Source organism: Vanessa cardui, chromosome 21, assembly GCF_905220365.1.
Source record: "Vanessa cardui chromosome 21, ilVanCard2.1, whole genome shotgun sequence".
Lineage (NCBI taxonomy): Eukaryota > Metazoa > Arthropoda > Insecta > Lepidoptera > Nymphalidae > Vanessa > Vanessa cardui.
In genome coordinates this window covers 2,695,300-2,717,881 of record NC_061143.1, presented here as the reverse complement: position 1 = coordinate 2,717,881, position 22,582 = coordinate 2,695,300, and the positions used below count along the sequence as shown (strand labels likewise).

Below are 22,582 nucleotides of genomic sequence, written 5' to 3'. Positions count from 1 at the left end.
GTTCATAATTCTTAAGGAATATGGATCACATTATCAAACTTTGCTAAGTTCAGACAATTTGATTCCGTGTGTTTAATTTGGGTTTAAAATTCTTTTTATGCTGGGAAATTTTTTTCATGGCGTAAACCTGCTTGAATTGGATGTAATTCTATCACATCAATCCGTAGCAGAAACTTGGAATAAGTCCCAAATCTTCTGCTCCCAGAAGGAGATTCATTCATTATACTTTATCGAATTTATCTGATAATTTGTCTTAAAGGAAAGAGACTGATGACTTACTTTGGTAATAACTGATACAATAATTCCTCGCACTTTTTCTTCTCTTCCAAATAGTCCTGCGTGCGCTCGCTTACCAATGATTCTAAGTTATTAGCGTATTGTTCCATACGAGAAAGCAAATTATCTAAAATATTACTACTTTCTTGAGTTCTGAAACAAAAATAAGGTCATTAACAAAAAAGATCACAGTATATAATGTTTACTAACAAAACTGTGTACGAAGCAAAATTATGAGATATAGATATATTGTATCATTTGTTATTTCAACATTTGTGACAAAAGTATATTGTCTAGCAGAAAGAATATCAAAATAAATATATATATTTTTACGTATCGCCTAAAAGACTTTCACTCCATCATCGGGACGTTTAATTCACAGTTATGACTTCAAATATTGATTGCCTAAATTTGAAATGTGTTTTTTAATGCTCAATAATAAGATCGCAACTAAAATTGATCAAAGTAGAAATCCATGACCAATGTTTTATGTACATAAATATTACTTATTGAGGCGACGAATAGCTCCCTTCAAATGTCCAAAGTCTGGTCTTTCAGTGGGTTCCTCTGCCCAACATCTTCGCATGAGATCCGCAGCATCATCAGCTTCACAGGACCTCGTATACGTTGTGTTTGGACGAAGACCGCTACTTATGATCGCGTCTATTATCTCTACAACAACATAATGAGATCTTTTATGATTAACATATTCGGAATCAACGAAATATTTTGGAGTTTCTAAAGAGATATTTGAATGAATGTAATTTTACCTTTAGGGGACAAATCAATCCCTGGTCCGAGCCAAAATACTCCTTGTCGGTTAACGATCTCGTGCATTATAATACCAAATGAATATACATCGGCTTTCTGAGTTCCTTCTGGGGGTGGATCAGATAAGCGGAGAAGTTCTGGTGAAGTCCAAAGACGACCTAAAGATTTTTTTAAAATGAAGTAAATGATTTAAACATAAAGTATATTGACGTAATGTGTATGTTAACCAAAAATGTGATTTTAAATTAACATTTTTATTTTTATTATTACAGTTATTAATTACGGGATATATACCATGTTTTTTATTTTTTTTCGGTGCAGCTTCAACATCTACCCGCAAACTTCAGTCTCGTGAACAAGACATTCGTAGATAATGTCGAAATATTGAGGTCCACCGTACAAAAATAAAAAACATGGTAAATATCCCGTGAATTAGATAGTTTACATCTCCGTACGGAATATATACCGTATATATAATGTATCTTATTCTCAGTGATGAAAAAAATCTAAAAATTAATTATTATTAGATTTTCATTTTTTTGATTTTTTGATTTTTATTATTTTAAATAATTCGTAAACTGGATTTGTCGAATGATCTTCTGTCTCACGTAAATCCATTAACCCAGACGGGTAGACTACACTGGATCACGTATTTAAATTATACGCTGTATGTTCTTAAATAACAGTGGAAACTTTTTCCCAGCAGTGGAATAATATGATGGCCGTACAAAAATAATTGAATAACATACATTAAATAATTTTAAAAGCTAGTCTTTAAGTGTTTACTTTCAACAACAAAAAATGTATTTACATTTATTTTTAAATTCATATAAAAATCTATTTCCATTGGAATAGGAAGCGGTTATTGGTACATAACGATTTATTTAAATACCTCAAACATATATAATATATCATTCTATTTTATATGTTATTGCCAACTTTAAAAGCCTTGAATTTTAATAGGACCATTGAACTTTACTAAAAAATCTGTTGAGTTAGGTTAGTCTTCAATCTATTAAATATATATTAGCATTTTTACGTAATCTATTATATCCTAAGTTTATCTTTTTGGTGAGAACCTCATTTTAATATTTCAATTCGATCACGTAAACTATTTTCTGATATGATCATGTCTAAAAAAAGCCTAAACTGTCGACTGAGGAATTTGTTGTTTTATTTTAATATTGTGAAATAGGCAGACAAGCAGGCAGACAAATAAGACACCTGTCTGTGTATCTTTGAATGTGTGAGTGTGGTTACTGATGATTGAATGTGTGAGATTGAATATCTTAGAGGAAGACTTTGCACAATGACATTAACATAAAATTTTAATCATAATGGATTGTTGTTATGACATTTTATTTGGATATTAAGTTTGATCCAATGTTGGACATATATGTCAAATTTTATTAGAATTCGAATTCATAAATAATTTTATAGCAAATGCTCTACTTAATTAATAATTTAAGACGCATAGTGTGAACTCACTTTTAATTTTACATATTAATATTCATATTTATCACTTTTGCATTACGTTTCCTAAAAGAAATGTCAAATATTCGAATCTATACATAGTAAGTTTATTTTATATATAATTTTATTGATCATAATGACAAATTAATTCAAATTTAAATATTTGGATTTACATACAAGATTTGTTCCGCGGATTAATAATTTAATGCAGAATAATCATTAGTTATTCTTTTGTGGAACCGCTTTCAAATCAAGATCGTTAGATAAGAAAGAAGAATTGCAAAGAAATTATCCTCTACTAAAAGTTAATACTAAAAGAAAATCGACTTCTCAAAGAAATGTGCCAACATCCAATCTCATAGAATATAAGATAACCTTACGAAGAGAAAGGTAAGTAATCAGATTATTTTTAGTATAATATGAAAAGAAACTTACGAGTCCAATAGCTATGAGCTCGATTATCTTTCTCCGATGTCCTCAGAGCATTTAAGCCGAAATCGGTTATTTTCAACACGAAACGTGAATCCACGACGCAATTACTCGACGTCAAGGCACCGTGGGATCTTATGTCACTGCTATGTAGATAATGCATTCCCTAAACAGAACAAAATTTACATAAAACATATTATAAATTATAAAACACAAATGCCGTTCTAAAAATACATAATGTAAATTCGATTGCGAAATAGCCTGAGACCGAATCGATGTATCGGTTTTTTTTTCTCATATTTTTTTATCGATATTCTTTGCTATCTTAAAAAGCTTGTGTAATCATTATTCTTTTTTTTTTGTTTTATTCGTTCGATATTCAAATATTCGATTTTATAGTTTTGTTTTGTCAAGGTGGTAAATTGGAAGCAATTTCTCAAGTGACACAAACATGCCCATACATCTAAGTCGGGCGTTTTCTAACTTGGTTCAAACTCACCTTTACAATGTCATGCATCAAGCTAACTTTGAACATCCAATCTAATTTGATCGTATCGTTCTCCAAAATATCTTGCAAGGAACCTTTTGGACAGTATTCTGTCAGGAGACAGCAATGAGGCGGATCTACACAGGCTCCATAGAATCGTGCTAGATGATCGTGTTCCAGATCTTTCATTTTCTTGAGTTCCAAAAGAAGTGGTCTCGTCAGATCTATTCGCTGTTTGTCGACCTTCTTTATAGCGACCCTGCAGCCTTTGTAAAAACCGCAAGGGGCGTATACTTGACGATCACCAGCGAGGGATGTTGCTTCATCAGAATATGCCGTCTGAAAAATACTTGACTTAGTCATTTCTATTATATTTAATTGAATTGAAATCAGTATTTTGAAAATATTACAGTATAGAAATTAATCATAATATTTATAACAATATGATAACTTTCTTGATAGATACACATATATGTATATCTACACGAAAAGGTTTCATCACAAAGGATAGGATACTGATTGATTACGACCTTTTGTGAGTTTCGGTTGGTAGTCGGAAATAATAGACATATTTGTAATATTTCTGGGTCTTTCTTGTAATAATAAGTACAATTAAAACTCACCCCAGAGCTGTACCTTCGAGCCAATGAATGAATGCTACCCCGGAGCCGCCCTCCAGGAAGTAAAACATCACTCCAGCTGACTCTCCAGGTCATCATTGCAATCTCAGCCTCAAGTTTGTAATGTCTGTGTAACAAAATGTATAAATTTAATACCCTAATCTATATGGACGTTTTAGTTAACGGATACATCCAAAAATATTTTTAATTGGGTGTACAACATCCGCCCATAAAACTGTCTTATGAAATACTAAACTTTAACCCTAATATAGATAAGAATACCTGATTTTTTTTTCCTTTATAAAACATTTATGTCCAATTTTGACCTTTAACCCTAATATAAGAAAACGCTGATTTTGTTTTCGTTTGTAAAATATCAATGTCCAATTTTTTTCTCATTAAATTCAGACATTACTTATGATTCGATTAAGTCTGCGTATTCTATATCTTGCCTTATTTTATTATTAGTAATATAGCTTTATTAGTAATATAGCATTATTATTTAGCTTGATATCTACCTAACTGCCCTTCATTTCAACGTTATCGTATTCACCCCTGTTCTGCTTATAAAATACTATTACAGCAACGTTGAAGTAACAAATGTCATGCTATCTTCCCTGTTTAACTTTCCTTTTCTGAAAAAGAGTTTGGCGTATTTGCTAGATATCGGGTTTTATACGCGCTTATAGGGAAGTCTTGGGTGTAAACCCCAAGACGGACAAATATTAATTTTAATTGGATTATCTGGAAAATTTACTCAGTACCAGCTTGGGGTCTAGAAATTGGACGTGTGTAAACTCCTTTGTCTCAAAAAGCAAATGAAGTCGTTTTCGACATTGATATGTCTTGCGTAGTTGGTTAGTCTTCCATTGGTGAAAATGACCAATATAACACCATTATCGGAAATATTGGAAATTTTCGGATTACATTATGGGAAATTTGACCCATGACGATGTATCTACAATCCAGAGGATCAAATTGTATTTGGATGGTATGTATTTAAAATTAGCGTTAAATTTCCATCCACTGTATTCAAAATAAAGAAAAATGAAGCTTATAAATCTTCCACGGGCTAACTAAGCTGACAAAACCTTTGTTTAAAGATTTTAATCCAACATATGCAGATTTCTATGTGTTGTTTTCTCAACGAGAATTAATATAATCTATATTAATATTATAAATGTGAAAGTAACTTTGTCTGCCTGTCTGTTGCAACTACTTATAACTGACCAACAACAACAATGAACTGAATTTGACGAAATTTGCCATGAAGCAAACTTGAACTCCAAGGCAAGACAAAGGCTACTTTTTGTGCCTAATACATGACAACCTACCCCTAAAATCAACGAGGCCACGAGCGACTACTATTTATTAATAAATAATATGAAAATTTATAATTGTCGCTAGTTTAAAACCCAAATCTTCAATTAAGATTAACGTATTATCCACTGGGGTATTCTTCGCATCCGTAGTAATGCTCCAAAGTCGAACAGATTTAATTTAAACGAACGACTATTTAAGATTAAATTTAATTAATTTTGGTTCTTGTCATACCAAAATAGAATGTCAACAAATAAACAAAATGTATAGCGCTTAACGTATTTACGGACTTTGTAAGATATTTATAAATGTCACCATTTTATTTTAATTGTTGGGACCGTTAGTTTATCAAAATCAAAGTCGAACTCAAATTACTTTATTCAATATGGAAGTATTACACGTTCTTTTTGATCTTCAAATTAAACACTTTTCGTTCACGTTTGGAAAATATACCCTGACCCTGATGAGAAAACCGTCGAAAGAATTTGTCAAATTGATCATATACATATTATACTGTAGCAACTAACAACTTAGTAGCATTTGCGTGACTTTGTAATTATTTTATACATAATTCTAAAATAAAAGTAGCCTAAGTTACTACATCAGCCAGTGAAAGTCCCGTCAACATTCAGCCGTTCCAGAGATTAGCCGGAACAAACAGATAGACAGGTAAAATAAAAAGAATGATATTTTGACATATTTAGCATGTAGATACATACTTAGATAAAATAGTTATTGAAAAATCGAATAAAGATCATAGAAGATTACTAAATTCAAATTAAGTGCACACAAAAATATACATTGGCTGCGAAACGGGAAGTCAGATAAATTACCGTAACAATATAGTTTCGACCTTGGCAACTAAAAAAAACTAATATTCATATTTTTAATATGAGAAATATTATAAATAAATAAAAGTCTGAACATAAATATACATACTAAATATTTTCTTCCTTATTTATAAATTATGCGTGTGAAAACGTTCGTGACACCGACTCCAAATATAGCAATAATTATAACTACATTATATAATTGTAAATCGACTTTTAAGTAGTCTAATGTTATTCATTTCAATTTACTTAGGAGGACTCTAAAAATATGTTGAATACGCAATTATTTTTATTACTTTTTAGTACATATTAATTTGTTTTAAGATAGTGTTTTGTTTGAAGTCGGTTTTTCTTTTTGTTAAAATTTTATTTATATTAATAGTATATTATTAATAGATATATAATAGCTGATTTTTGTCCCAGTGTATATTGGACTATAGCTGCTCGTTAAGGGTGGTGGTAGTCTCAGTTTGAATTGCGATTTAAAAAAAATCACTGGCTGGGTATAGAGCAAGGCTATGGTTGCATATGTAACCATGGGAACTAAGATGTTATGTCCCTTGTGCCTGTAGTTACACTGGCTCACTCACCCTTTAAACCAGAACACAACAATAGTGCGTACTGTTGTTTAGCGGTAGAATATCTGATGAGTGGGTGATAACTACCCAGGCGGGCTTGCACAAAGCCCTACCACCAAGTAAAGTCAGATTGTAATCTAACAGTTTAACTTCGATAGATTACAATATAGCGAAAAATAATACGTACAATTGCAATAATATTTCACGGTTCACAATATTTCAACAGTTTACAATCTCACGAGACAGACTGTAAGCTAACGAAATTTGTAATCTAACGGTAACATATTATACATATATAAAACAAATGTAAAAACGTACGAACAAACGTCAGTATACAATGAAATTCAATTAAAACAATTTTTGTCATAGGTTTCGAAACATGTAAAAATCTCTTGAATAAACAAGAAGTTTCACGTGCTACCTATATAATATATTATATATATTATCGACATATATTATATGATTCATAGCTAATCCATTCAAAGGTTACGATACACAGAACGGATAATGAAAATGCTATATTAAACATGAGTATTAAAATTCAAATATTTGGTTGCGAAGTCTTGACTTCAAATTATTTAAATAAATATCACTAATTAAAATATCGATAAATATTATTTAAAATTATTTATTGCTTTATGCATTTATAAGAAAAAATGCATATGTAAAACTAATAGCATTATGTATATATTTAAAAATAGTTGTTGCTATATCTTTATTTATAATCTTGGAGCTAGAGACTCTCTTCGGGATGTTTTTAACAGAGTAGGTATACTCATTGTTGCGTCGCAATATATTTACAACAATATTATGTAAATTGTGTATATATTGTGTGTACATTATGTATATTCACAGTAATGTTGATCTCTTTGATAAAATCAGTGATAATCATTGTATATACACTAGAAGTAAGGATAAGCTTATAACACCAAGTTTCCGAATCCGCAAAGTCAATAAATCTTTCTTGGGGCAAGGTGTCCGTTTCTATGATAAAATTCCACAGACATTTTTAACTTTAACGTTTCGTAAATTCAAATTATTTATAAAAATATATGGGTAAAAAGGCGTATTATTCGAAAAAACATTTTGTATATGATAAAAAAGCGTGGAGTTAATACCTGTTGACTTCCAAGCAGGATACATTACATACATATATAATTGTATATAACTAATATGATTGTATTTTTTAAATGTTGAAAAAGAGTAAGTACTGAGTTTCTTGCCGGTTCTTCTCGGTAGAATCTACTTTCTGAACTGCTGGTAGCTTCACTGAATTGTTAAATGACGATTCAAAAGTGCTTGTAAAGTCCCACTCGAATATAGTTTATTTTGATTGTAATCTATCTACATAATTATTATTTTATAAATCTGAAAGTAACTCTGTCTGTCTGCCGCTCTTTAACGACAAAACCGCTGAACCGAGTTTGATGAAATTTGGTATGAAGCACACTTGAACTCCAAGAAGGGACATAGGCTACTTCTTTTGCCTAACACGTGACAACCAACACCCTGAAATGCGAAGCCACGGGCGACTACTAGTTCTAAATAAAATAAAGCCGTTGGTTCCGCACCTGTACTTACTCCGATCCCGTCGAATTTGACTTTCCATCGGATTACGAGAGTTAGGAAATGGAGGGCAATATATTTTTACTTTACTAGTTATACTCGCGACTTCGCGTGCGTTTCAATTTAACGAAAAAAGTTAGCTGTTGTAGGTTATGTTAGCTTAAGTTACTACTCATTACATCATCTGCCAGTGAAAGTCCCGTGAAAATCGATCCAACCGTCAAAAACGTAATTTTAGTATATTTTAATATTACAAATAGACACTCCAATTTTATTATACGTATAGATATATACCTATATATAGGTAATAGCAAACATAAGAAAGATTAACCATTCTTTACTCAGCCGTTTCTCTACAAAGACGTAATGTCCCTTATGGTAGTAGTTACACTGGCTCCATCAACCTTCGCTTCGCTTAACGGCAGATAATATGATAAGTGGATGGTATTTACCATGATGGCCTTGCAAATAACCCTACATGTAAGAGTATAATTATATTATACTTTAATGTAATAATCACAAATATTTTATTTAAAATTTTAAATTAACGTGTCTATTTTTATTATTAAAGTTATTAATTTCTGGATATTTACCATGTTTTTTTATTTGTCACATTATCTTTCATTTATTTATAATATTGAAATATCGAGCTACATGGAACAAAATTAAAAGACATGTTAAATATCCCGAAATTAATAACTTTCATAAATATTTTTTCTGTATTTGTTTTTACATTAAATGTCACAAAGTATCTTAATTGACATTCACCAAAGCGTATCGATAAGATATATGTATTTAAAAGCGATTAACCACTATATATATTGATACTTAAAATATCGTCGTCTCACACTTTTTTTTCTATTCTCTGACGTCATTCGTTTTTTTACATAATATGTGAAGTAAAGTATAAGTAAACTAGTAACGCGCCCCGACTTCGGACGAAAATAATCCCCGACTTTGCACAGAAAAACATCTACTTTAAAACAGTACCAATACCAGTAGTACACACACCTTTCACAGCATTTAATAAAACTTGGCCTATATACGTACATATATGTACAAATATTTTTGTATGTGAGTGTGTTTGTGTGCTGCGTGTATAACTGATCGCCTTCTGAACAGCTGGACCGATTTTGATATATTGTTTATATATTTTTGAGTGCATTTATCTCATATGGAAACGGTAGGTGACAAAGAATGGGTTCATCCATAGAAAACCAGCTGAAAACTTATGTATCGGATAAAAACTCAATTTTATATAACGGAAGGTTGGTTGAAATTGTTTTCGTGAGGACGATACACGAAATTACCTACAATTGATGTAGACAATTTATTTTAGTTCAGGCTTAGCCGTGTTTCGTATCGTAAGGGCAAATTCAATATCATTATACAAATGGCATTCCATACGTCGTCATGAATCTTCACTACGATTGTGCTTCGAAATCACTACTATGATAACTTTTTTTTAAAAAAAAAAAACTAGCAATGCTGAAACGTAATATAGTGCAGCATTCTTAGTTTTACGATTTTCACAGTTTTACATAATACAAGCACAATATAGTAGAGAATAATGTTGTCTTAAATTTTCGCGATTACACATTGAAATAAAACTTGTTATAACGGATTTGAATCGCGTATATTGATTATTTTTGGCATCCCGACGTTTCGAGCACTTTACAACGTAAGTGGTCACGGGTAGACGGGTAGACGGGTAATCTATCCGTCGATATACGCGATTCAAATCCGTTATAACTAGTTTTATTTCAATGTGTAATCGCGAAAATTTAAGACAACATTATTCTCTACTATATTGTGCTTGTATTATGTAAATAATGTTTCGTTATATACAACAACAACAGCCTGTAAATTCCCACTGCTGGGCTAATGGCCTCCTCTCCCTTTGAGGAGAAGATTTGGAACATATTCCACCACGCTGTTCCAATGCGGGTTGGTGGAATACACATGTGGCAGAATTTCTATGAAATTTGTCACATGCCGGTTTCCTCACGATGTTTTCCTTCACCGCTGAGCACGAGATGAATTATAAAGACAAATTAAGCACACTCAATCATCATCAACAAAGCAATCATCGGTTAAGATGCACGCGTTCTAACCACTGGCCCACTTTCCGTTTTTTACATTAACTCCCCCACGCTGGTTGTCTGAAAGAAATCTAATTTTAAAGATCTAAGCATACAAAAGGACAAACAGCGGTAAGCGACTTCGTTTTATACTATATGTGCATTTATCAGATATAAAGAAATTAAAAATTAAAAACAGACTTATTTTTTTTATAATTATAAAATGAATATTTATAAACATTAAATAATTTAAAACGTTTAATAGGATTACATTTATTTTATTTTCAATAAAAATTCATTGCATATTGAATCAAAATAAATTTCCCATAGAAATAATTTATTTGAAACGTTCACGAAATTTATTTCATTCGCCAGCGCGTTGAGATATAATATTTATTTGTGACATTGGAAAGCTCTTTAGAGGTATAATTTATTTATAATAATTTAAAATTCACATCAAGCGGTCTGTATTAGGATTTGTCAAAATCGACGTCATTTTAGCCTGCCTTATGTGTTTAGTAGACGTATGTGAAGACGGATACTGTGATAGTGAGTAGGGAATTTCTATTAAATAGTTGGATGCATTTAGGAAATTCTCATCAACACTCATAGTCATTGGTGCTGTGAAAAATATTTATCATTTCTTAAACCACCAATGCGCTACTACCGTAATATGTAAATTGACCTTTGGATTAATTACTGGTTAATCTAATTACTGGTTGGCTAGCTGGCTTACTCTTTCTTAGTAGTACTTTCTAAGAAGAACTAGTTGTTCGCCACGGCTTCGCTCATGTTTCAGCGGTTAGTTGTTACGTTTTAGGCAAAATAGTAGCCTATGCCCACCCTTGGAGTTTAAGTTGCTTCATTCCAAATTTCATCAAATTCGATGCACTGGTTTGATAGTGAAAGAACGACAGACAGACACAATTACTATCACGCTTATAATATTTGTATAGATGGTCGTTTGGGGGTTAAATGGGTAGTGATTGGGTGGTACATTTTGAAGTCCTACGATCAAGTAAGGTTGAAGTTATTGGCATTTCTATGGATATTTTTCTTTGTAAGCGATTGCAAACGTTCCGTACTCTCAAGAAAGTGTAGCAAGGGCTACGCAGGTCAGGGAATTTTCAGCACCAGAAATTTGGTGCATTACACTATCATAGAATCGTGATACTTGTGTTAAACTCGCCTGTAATTTTGAATATAGAAATACATAATATCTTTCAGATAGACTTTTCGTGAAGAATCATCAAATCAAGTCAAAATCAACAGACTCTTCATTGTACAACAATAAATAAATAATTTAAACAGGATTGAGAATGATGCACAAGAATCGGTCTTATCGCTAAAGTAGCGATCTCTTCCAGGCAACCTTAAGGTAGAGGAGAAAAACAGATATATAATGAGGTAAGGGGTGTACAAAGCAGATATAATCATAATAAATAAATACATTGAAATGTTAAGATATTTAAAAATAAAATAAAATATTGTACAGCACCTGATATAGTATATGCATACATATGTATATGTCTATTACTTATTTTACTAGACATCAAATAATATATAATCAAATCATAGCTAATTAATTTAAAGCGTAGACTGTAGTCCTGTATATTACCAATGCTTCTTATTGTTTGGTCGCAAGGGTTATTCATTTTTTTTTATAACTTTGAATGAGATCACTTGTTTGACCAATTATAGGAACAATGTTGGTTATGCAATGGGGATATTAATTTCCTGGGTACTTAAGTGGCTATACTGTAGTTCAAATAATTACATTTTTGGTGTTGCAAATTTCATCACACGTATTTTATGCTGAGTTCTTCACGTAATTGTCTTTATGTAATACACAGAAATAATGATTTAGGCAAACTATTCTCACATAATACGTATAGACATTAATAAACACAGGAACACACAGAATTCATATTTACGTCAGTTACGTTACATATAACGTTACTATCAAATTCGAACTTGAATTTTACTCTTAACGCTCGTAAGAAAGTCCTTCTGCTAGAAATTTGACCCTGTGACGTCACATGTCTTAGAAGTATGTATCACATTATATATATATATATATATATATATATATATATATATATATTCGCGCAATTTTTATGTAAAACAGATGATATATTAAGCATACTCATTAATACATTTTTTGTCCATTAATATTAGTGTGTATTTAATTTATTCATTTTATTGTTATTTTTTTATTCGTATTTAATTTAATTAATTACACTTTTAAGTTAAATTGATGATTACCCACTATTATGTATATATTATTTTATCATTAACTGGCGATCTAACCCGGCTTCGCACGGGTGCAATACTGATACTACAGAATTTGTTTGTATACATTAGAAACTTCTGAAATTACATTTTTTCTTTACTATATTGTCCATGTATTATATACAAAAACCTTTTTCTCGAATCACACTTTCTATTAAAAATACCACATCAAAATCCGTTTTAATTTCCAAGTTCTAAGTATACATAGGGACAGACAGCGGTAAGCGACTTTGTTTTATACTATGTAATGATGATAAATGATGAAGATCATTTATTTTTTATACTTTTCTTTAAATATTAAAAAAAAAAGAATTATGTCAACGATCGTTAATAGATAAGTTATAAATAATTATCAATAGTTCGATAAACTGGAAGTTTTTTTTTTTTATTTATAAAATGACGGGTTGAATTTGTGGAGACAGGTTTATTAGTGAACTTCTTTAAATAGACGATTATTTTTATTCAAACATTATTCATTGAATTTCAAATATTACAAAGAGTTTGTCTGAATCGTCAACAATGACGAGCTATGATGGTCCGATTCGACAAGATTCATAAATTAACTAAAATTCATGAATAAGCGAATCATTTTGGAGAAGAGTTTTAGTAAAAGTTTACCCATTTTTTTCCTTTAAGAAGAGTAGCTATGCCCCAAATTAATCAAGAAATACTAATATTCCTACTTGCCCCTTATTTTAAGCTTATCACTTGTTTTAGATATGGGCACGATAAGAACCTAAGGAATCAAGCTGCAACTTTTGACATCACTTGGCGGCTTGTGCAGCATAGCGCTCTTGGCGATTCAAGCTGTTACCTCAAGGTGTAGATACACCTTAATGACAACAAGCTTTTTCAAACAATAGATAATTATAAAGAGACCCAATCTTCATTCATAATGAAGGAGAGCATTTCCCAAGAGTAGAATTTTCTATTATAACTTTGTTAATTCTTCAACGGCGTCGATAATTTAAAATCCTATTAAAGTTTGTGCGAAAGTACGTTGTCTTTTTTCTTTATTCGTCTAAAGCATCCGCTTTCCTCCACCATGAAGTTGACAGTATAACTAACTAAATAGTCCCAAAGAGTGTACATATTATTCCTTGTACACTTGTATTTTATATATATGTATCTATGGCGGGCTATTGGTGCTGTATCAATAGCCCGCCAAAGATAAGAGCCAAATACTGTGTGTTGGCGTTTGTGGCCCGAAGACAATTGGAATAACCAATACACCAACTTATGGATTGAGATGTTATATCCCTTTTTCCTATGGTTACTGGTTTATTGACCTTTAAAACCTGAATACATAATACTATGTATTGCTGATTGACGTTTGATTATAAATACGTCAGTTTCCAGGTGAACTTACAAATTCTTAACACCAAGTTTAAATTTGTCATGCGTGGCAGGTGTGTGTGACATTGGTTTTGTTTATTGAATATTAATGCCTTTTTTCTTTCACTGTTATCACTATTTATATCTTTAGTACCAATAAATTTTCTAGAAATAGACCTACATGAGACATCTTCATTTACATAACTAGGACTAATTAAACTCGTTAGAGTAACGCCTCCGAATCGAGTCACAGGTCGCTAGGATAATTTTTATATAGTCCTGCTAATAAAAGTCTAAAGTTTGTGCTAGGAATGAGGATGAGAATAGTCCAAGGTGTTATAGTATTGAATGCGACTTTCCACATCACTAGGCGGCCCGTATACCATTGAGCTATTGATGCTTAATATGTAAGAAGCTGAGCCGATATGGCCCAGTGGATAGAACGCGTGCATCTTAATCGATGATTGCGGGTTCAAACCCAGGCAAGCACCACTATATATATGTGCTTAATTTGTGTTCATTATTCATCTCGTGCTCTGCGGTGAAGGAAAATATTGTGAGGAAACCTGCATGTGTTTAATATCAAAGAAATTTTGCGACATGTGCATTCCATCAACCCCCATTGGAACAGCGTGGTGAAATATGTTCCAAACCCTCTCCTCAATGGAAGAGGCGGCCTTATCCCAGCAGTAGAAATTTACGGGCTATTACTCTACTTTTTGTTTATGTAAGTAGTCTACATACCTGTATATAAATACTGATAGGATAGCCAGGATCACGACGACGGAACTCAGCACGATACTCAATATGGCGTAGACTGGGAGAGCTGAAACAAAAATAATACATAAAATATATATTACATAATATGTGAACAGGCTAACTGGTGGTAGATACCTTTCGCACTGATTAAATATCATCGTAGCGTAAATACCGTTAGTTAATATTTTTCGAGTTTTAACCATTTACTAATCCTAACTTTCATACTAATATTATAAATGCGAAAGTAACTCTGCTCGTCTGTCTCGCCTTCAAAACTGAACATATTAAAATGAAATTTGGTAAAAGGATGCAGGCTACTTTTTTGATAACAAAGAGGTCTCATCTTTGTATACCAATCATTGACGTAATAATGGAGTTAATTTGTAAATATATTCATATTACTAGTGTTATGAACAATTGTTTCGATTTTAATAAGTGGCGTCATCTATTAGGCAATAGTAAGAATTACTTATTTGATTGCAACTGAAGTGCAACATGGATATATAAGAAGAAAGGTTTAACGTTATATCTGTATAATTAAATATATGACAAAATAATTAATTGTCTAATTTGATATCAGGCCGATAAAAAGTTATCGTATTTTACAATTGATTAATTCTCATTCTCAGTCTTGGAAGTCGAATTGTGTGTTGACATGTCTCGGAATGCATATAAGATCTCTTTTTTATGGTATAAGTTGGAGGACGAACATATGGTCCACCTGTAAGAAATATTAACCATTCCTTACATCGTCAATGTGCCACCAACCTTGGGAACTAAGATGTTATGTCCCTTGTGCCTGTAGTTACACTGGGTCACTCGCCGATTAAACCGGAACCCAACAATACTGAGTACTGTTATTTGGCGGTAGAATAACTGATGAGTGATTAGTATCTACCCTAACGGGCTTGCATAAAGCCCTACTATAAAGAAAATCTCTATCAGGACGTATGGACTTATAAGAATGAGGAATAGAGAATGCACCTGTATTTGTGCACATATGTGAACATTATATGCCCCTTACAGATGACTGGTATCTCTTTAAAATAGACGTGTAACGTCCAATTACAAAGAATTTTATAAAATTTCAGTAACAATGCTTACAACCGCATCAAAACTACAATGGACGCTTGAAATTCGAACAAAAAGTTCGAAATTCAAACTCTCTATCGAAATAATCAAAATCTGACCATGTCGAATATTTGGATGTTGTTTTGAAATTCGAAATAGTTTTTATAACAGTACCGGAAATACCGGGAACGATTCCAGGGATTTATATAACACTAATCTTTGTCCACGGACTCGCTTGGATATTGATCGGATCGGTTTCAAAATTAGAAAACCGTACACGTTCTTCTGCTGGTATTAAATGGCATCAAAACGCGAGAGAAGCCGTACAATTAGTATAAAATATATTTAATTATAAATTGAGATGCCATCGCTAAATGTATGATTGATCGTGTTATCCTTAGTGCTTAGCTTTGAAGTCGCCATTATCGGTTAAGACGACTTTTTTAATCTATGCATATAATAAAATTGCAATGTCTGTTTGTAATATTAAAATAACCATTTTTTACTTAATGCATTATATATGTATTTATACACGGTAAATATACCAAAATAACATTTTTTACAATTTTTTTGTCTGTCTTTTTTGTCTATTTATTCCAGATAATCTCTGGACCCATTTTGACGGGACTTTCACTGACAGATATAATAAGGATATAATAGGCTACAAAATTATTATTTTTTTGTTTAATTCAAACTCGTACAAAGTCGCAGGCGCAGCTAGTATTTTAATATAATTCGAATAGTATTATAGTAATCAATGCTGTCCCCTACACAGCCGATTCATCATTTATTGGATCGCAAAATATAAATAATTCATATTTATCTTTTCCTGTTCGAAGATCAAGTATAAAAGTTGACTACACTTGAAGCTTTATAAATAGCAAGCTGGCATGTATGATAAAAAGATTTTCTACTTGTAATTATCTATAATTTTACATCTTAGATAATTAATGAGCCAAACATTTTCGGTTATGGTAGTCAGTCTTAATACACAATAGCCAATTGCACAGGATATATTACTATGTTTATGTATGTCCATCACAGGTGCACTCAATTATAATCCCTAAACCTAATACATAAAGTTTAATTTAGTGTATATATTGTTAGTACATACGGCATTCTATTAAAGCAGAATATATATTTTTTATTATTGTATTCGTATGTATGTATAGTATATTTCAAGATTTTGGTTAAAAAGACTGTCTGGAAGAAAAAGGTAATTAGTCAAAAGGTGACCCTAGGTTTGTACCAGGGTTCGAAGTAATTAGTTCCAAGCATTCTAGAGGAGTACAAAAAAGTATAAATAATTGTGACAGGAGGCAATTATACGCGACTAAAAAAACAGTAGGAAAGGCGTTTCTTGTTATTCCAGACATGGAAATATTTAAGAGTATCAATTTCTAAACTATGAACTGATGTATATATTTCTTTGCCTTTGTAAGCTTTTGAAATTAGTAGTCTTATAATGGTAGGTTCACACACACAGACTTGACAAATAATTCTATTGAATTTTGTCTGTGCAACTTACCAGCGCAGACCAAAGTCGGTGTATTGAAATAGTCTTAACTTTGGATGAAAAAATTGGAACTATTAGTACAAGTCGGCGGGAAATAATGTGTTTAAGAAAAACACAATGATTGAAAACCGTTTGATTATTTAAATTAATAATATTTAGTGATTTTTTGTGATGTTTAATTAGCCTGATATAATTTGGCGGCCATCAATTTATTCAGACTTGACTGTCATGTGGACCTACCATAAGTCATAAAAGAAATGAAATGCAAAATGTCATATTCCACATGAATATAAACGTCAAATCGTATAAAACAATACATCGAGCGCATTACAGGCCATACTCTCTTGCTTTCTGGGTCATAAGATTCGATCAATCGATCGTAGATTCCATTTCCGTTGACAACCATTCGTTTCGCCTTATCAGGATATATGTAACAATTTGAATAGAAATATTTTTAAAACGTCACTTGTATGTACCTTGTATGTACCATAGTTCGTAAAAATAAAAATCAAAACACTTTTTAATCATCTTTTATTAAATTATATTAAGTGTAGCTACCACTGATTTCGAATGCATATTATACCAAGATACTGGCAACAAACTCAGTAGTTACTCTTTTTCAACATTTAAAGATACAAAGCCATGATAGCTAAATACAACTGCATATTACATAATATATAATCTTGTATTAAATAAAATGCCTTCTTTTCTAATGTATTTTTTAAAAATGATTTAAATTTAAGAATCAGCACATTGCAAATATTTACGGCATTTCAGTATAGAAACCGATACCTTAAACATAAAAAAACACAGCAGAATTTCATTTTATGTAAAATGTAACAATTTAAAACGGTAAACTATTCAATAGGTATTGAATGAGCGTTCATAATATTTTACGAGCCGATTTACAAGCCAGTACTTAGTGCTAGGGTTTCTGCAAACCCGTCTGGGTGCCAACACTCATCAAATAACAACAACAGCCTGTAAATTCCCACTGCTGGGCTAAAGGCCTCCTCTCCCTTTAAGGAGAAGGTTTTGGAACATATTCCACCACGCTGTTACACTGCGGGTTGGTGGAATACACATGTGGCAGAATTTCGATGTTTTCCTTCACCGCTGAGCACGAGATGAATTATAAAAACAAATTAAGCGCATGAATCAGTGGTGCTTGCCTGGGTTTAAACCCGCAATTATCGGTCAAGATGCACGCGTTCTAACCACTGGGCCATCTCGACTCATCAAATAATCTACCGCTTAAAAGCAGTACTCTGTGTTGTTGTATTATTGTATGTGTTGTGTTGTGTTGTATTTCTTACAGCACCATTATCTATGGTGGTGGCAACTTATTATCAGGTAGTTAATTTGCCCGTTCACCTATCATTATCATGAGAAAAGCATAAGATTATTAGTTAACGTAAAAAGCCGAAGTACTTTTTTGTATCACAAATTACAATGGATACAATGAATAAGAGATTACCAGTCAACCAGTAAAAGAATTTGTGTGAAGTTGCATCGAGTATACGTAAAACTTTACTAAATTCAGTTTCACGAAGTTTTATAGAGCACTGAAGGGCTATTTTATACTTAGAAACTTTTAACTCACCGGAGAAAATAGGCTTAAGTGTCAGACTATGATATGCGACATTAACAACAATAGGTATATTTACAAGTATCAATATCGCGTAACACCGTATGTCAGATGTCAACATTTCACGATTGAGATACAAATACATCGTAAAAAGATAAATGAATGATGGTTTGTTTAAATAGACGATTTAGAATGAATACATATTTGGAAATATATTCCATATCCACATTGCTTTCGATAAATATTTGCTTTATCGAAATTGGATTTTCCAACAGTTGCAAATAGCTTTTTTATATTAATACGAACACAAATTATAAAATAAAAGGCGAACAGAGCGCTCGAAATATTATATTGGCGCAAAAAAACAGATGCGAATACAATATCGAAAATGAATGCAAATTTGAATATATTTCACACATTTGACTGTTATGAAACATTTTTATACACAAAAACGTTTTAATGCATTACGTGAATTGAATTGTAAACATTTATTAAGTACTAGCCCATGACTCACGAAGAGTCGAGATAGCCTAGTGGTTAGAACGCGTGCATCTTAACCGATGATTGCGGGTTCAAACCCAGGCAAGCACCGCTGATTCATGTGCTTAATTTGTCTTTATAATTCATCTCGTACTTAGCGGTGAAGGAAAACATCGTGAGGATACCTGCATGTGACAAATTTCATAGAAATTCTGCCACATGTGTATTCCACAGGAGGCCTTTAGCCCAGCAGTGGGAATTTACAGGCTGTTGTTGTTTGTTGTTGTTGAATTGTAAACATTTATTAAGTACAAGCTGTGCCCACGACCTCGTTCGCGTTTGAATTTGAAAAGAATATTGTTTAGTTGGCAGATTCTACTATAGCTTATTAATTCTGTATTTTTCAGCTTTTGTGATATCAGGTCGTTGGTGGGAGGCAACCGATGTGATAGCAGAGTGGTGGCATGCGCGAGTATTTTGACATTTCAGCGTGACTTTGTTATTTTTTATATATAATTCTAAACTAAAAGTAGCCTAATTTGCTCCTTATTATATCAGCTACCGGCCAAAGAAAGTTGCCTTAAATCAGTTCAGCCGTTCCAGAGATTAGCCTGAACAAACATACAGACAGGGGAATAATTTATTAAATATTTTGGTGTATGTGATGTGTATAGATATTACAAACAGATACTCAAATTTTATTTTATGTATAGAATTCAGTGTTGCTAGCTCGGCTTCTGCTTAAGCTAGACCTCTTAATATAACCATTATTATTTATACTTCGCATATTAAGAATCTAATCATATATTATAACTTATTATTGTAAAAACAGCTAAACAAGAAAATACTACAAAAGAACTAAAGCATTCTTAATTTAAATTTTATATTCTAGAAGCAAACTTCTAAAAGATTTAAAATAAGTCATATTAAATTCACATACCATGAAGACTGCATACATTAAACAAACAAAAAACTCTGTAAAATATTCAACACAAACATGTAAACGCAGCTTAGAGTGATCTCTTCATTTTTAATTAAAAAAGCCTAAACCAAGAGGGAGTGCAAACAACACGTCCCACGGATTTATTGTAAACAAAAGAAAATCAATAGATCGTCAGAAACAGATGAGGAAGCGGCCTTATTTGAAATAAGAGATTTTGAACGCAACAATAATCCATTGTTTAAATATAATATAAATCCGAGATGGCCCAGTGGTTAGATCGCTTGCATCTTAACCGGTGATTGTAGGTTCAAAGCCAGGCAAATTTTTAATTAATCTCAAGCTCGATGATGAAGGAAAGCATCGTGAGGACACCTGCATGTATCTAATTTCAACGAAATTCTGCCACATGTGAATCCACCAATCCGCATTGGAGCGGCGTGGTGGAATATGCTTCTAACTTTCTCCTCAAAGGGGCCTTAGCCCAGCAGTGAGAAATTTATGATGAATTATTAACACAAATTAAGCACATGCATATTCAGTCTGGGTTTGAGCTCGTAATCGATTAAGATGCACGTTCTAACCACTGGACAAGTTCGGCATTTTTACCAGCAAGCTTAGATTTGAGCCCGCGGTCTTTAGTAAAAAGTGCCACTTGGTCGTGTTTCAATCATTAGCTTGTACGAGGCGCAGAGGTCAATGATGTTTCTTTGATCTTCTAAGGCGTTCATCTTAAAGTATTACAAAGCCTTTGACTGTAGATTACTCTGCATGAACACTAATGGTCACTAAACAAGGTGCTTGGTATATTGTTTTACACGTTCGATTTCACTTGTATCATCATTACATAGTATAAAACAATGTTGTTTAGCGCTGTCTGTCTCTATGTATTCTTAGATCTTTAAAATTACGCAACCGATTTTGATTCGGTTTTTTTAATAGATAGAGTGATTTGTGAGGAAGATTTTTATATATAATACATGGATAATATAGTAAAGAAACACTCATAATTTTAGAAGTTTCTAATGTGATGTTGTATGTAAACAAATTCTATAGTAAATTAATTATCAGTATTGTATTCGTGTGAAGCCGGGGCGTGTTGGTAGTTTCTGTATGAACAAATATATTTGTTTATTGTAACTACAATAATCAGTATCAGTATAAACGACACTGGTTCACTGATTTTTAAAAGTGGAACACAACAACACTAAGTATTAGTGTTTGGTGGTTGAATATATGACAACTGGGTGGTACCTATTTAGCCGGACTAATACAAAGACCATAATATAAATAAGTGTAAAAACGGTAGACCTCCGGTAATCCAATAAATGTTTTGCAGGGAAGAACTATTGAATTTGTTTGCATTTTTTTACAAAAAGATACCTTGTGTCCGACGAAATACTTATCCAAACATAAAATTTCCTCTATTATACTCTGAAGTATAAAGAAGTGATAGCTTTACTTGGTGGTAGGGCTTTGTGCTAGCCCGTCTGGGTAGGTACCACCCACTCATCAGTTATTCTACCGCCAAACAACAGTACTCAGTATTGTTGTGTTCCGGTCTGAAGGGTGAGTGAGCCAGTGTAACTACAGGCACAAGGGACATAACATCTTAGTTCCCAAGGTTGGTGGCACATTGACGATGTAAGGAATAGTTAATAATTCTTACAGCGTTAATGTCTATGGGCGATGGTGACCACTTACCATCAGGTGGCCCATATGCTCGTCCGCCAACCTATACCATAAAAAAAAAAAAAAGGCTATCACATCTCAAATTCAAGCTATGAAATCTGAATCAGTATAAAACGCGTCGAGCACAATAGCGGTGGCACGAGTTTTAACCTGCTCAATCATGCATCATCTACATTAGTGAAGATTATAGAAAAGTATTCCTTCATAATAGATAGATATGATACGCGTGCATCTTAACCAATGATTTCGGGTTCAAACCCAGGCATGCACCACTATATATATGTGCTTAATTTGTGTTTATAATACATCTCGTGCTCGGCGATGAAGGAAAACGTTGTGAGGAAACCTGCATGGTCTAATTTCATCGAAATTCAGCCACATGTGCATTCACATATACATACATCAGACAGACATATCTAGAAGTAACAGCCTGGTAAATTTCCCACTGCTGGGCTATGGCCTCTTCGCCCATTAAGAA

At 32.4% G+C, this 22,582-nt stretch overlaps 1 protein-coding gene across 2 annotated transcripts in view; it reads right to left on the bottom strand.

Moving 5' to 3' along the window:
* LOC124538722 (atrial natriuretic peptide receptor 1) overlaps positions 1–22,582 on the bottom strand; it is a 355,202-nt gene that overhangs the window by 7,933 nt on the left and 324,687 nt on the right. For both annotated transcript variants that reach the window (XM_047115881.1, XM_047115880.1), the window contains 7 exons: positions 14,803–14,884; positions 4,060–4,183; positions 3,449–3,775; positions 2,956–3,115; positions 1,047–1,205; positions 783–948; positions 280–429 (listed from right to left, as the gene is read on the bottom strand). In XM_047115881.1, coding sequence (XP_046971837.1) covers positions 280–429; positions 783–948; positions 1,047–1,205; positions 2,956–3,115; positions 3,449–3,775; positions 4,060–4,183; positions 14,803–14,884 — 1,168 coding nt within the window. The remainder of the gene's footprint in view (positions 1–279; positions 430–782; positions 949–1,046; positions 1,206–2,955; positions 3,116–3,448; positions 3,776–4,059; positions 4,184–14,802; positions 14,885–22,582) is intronic.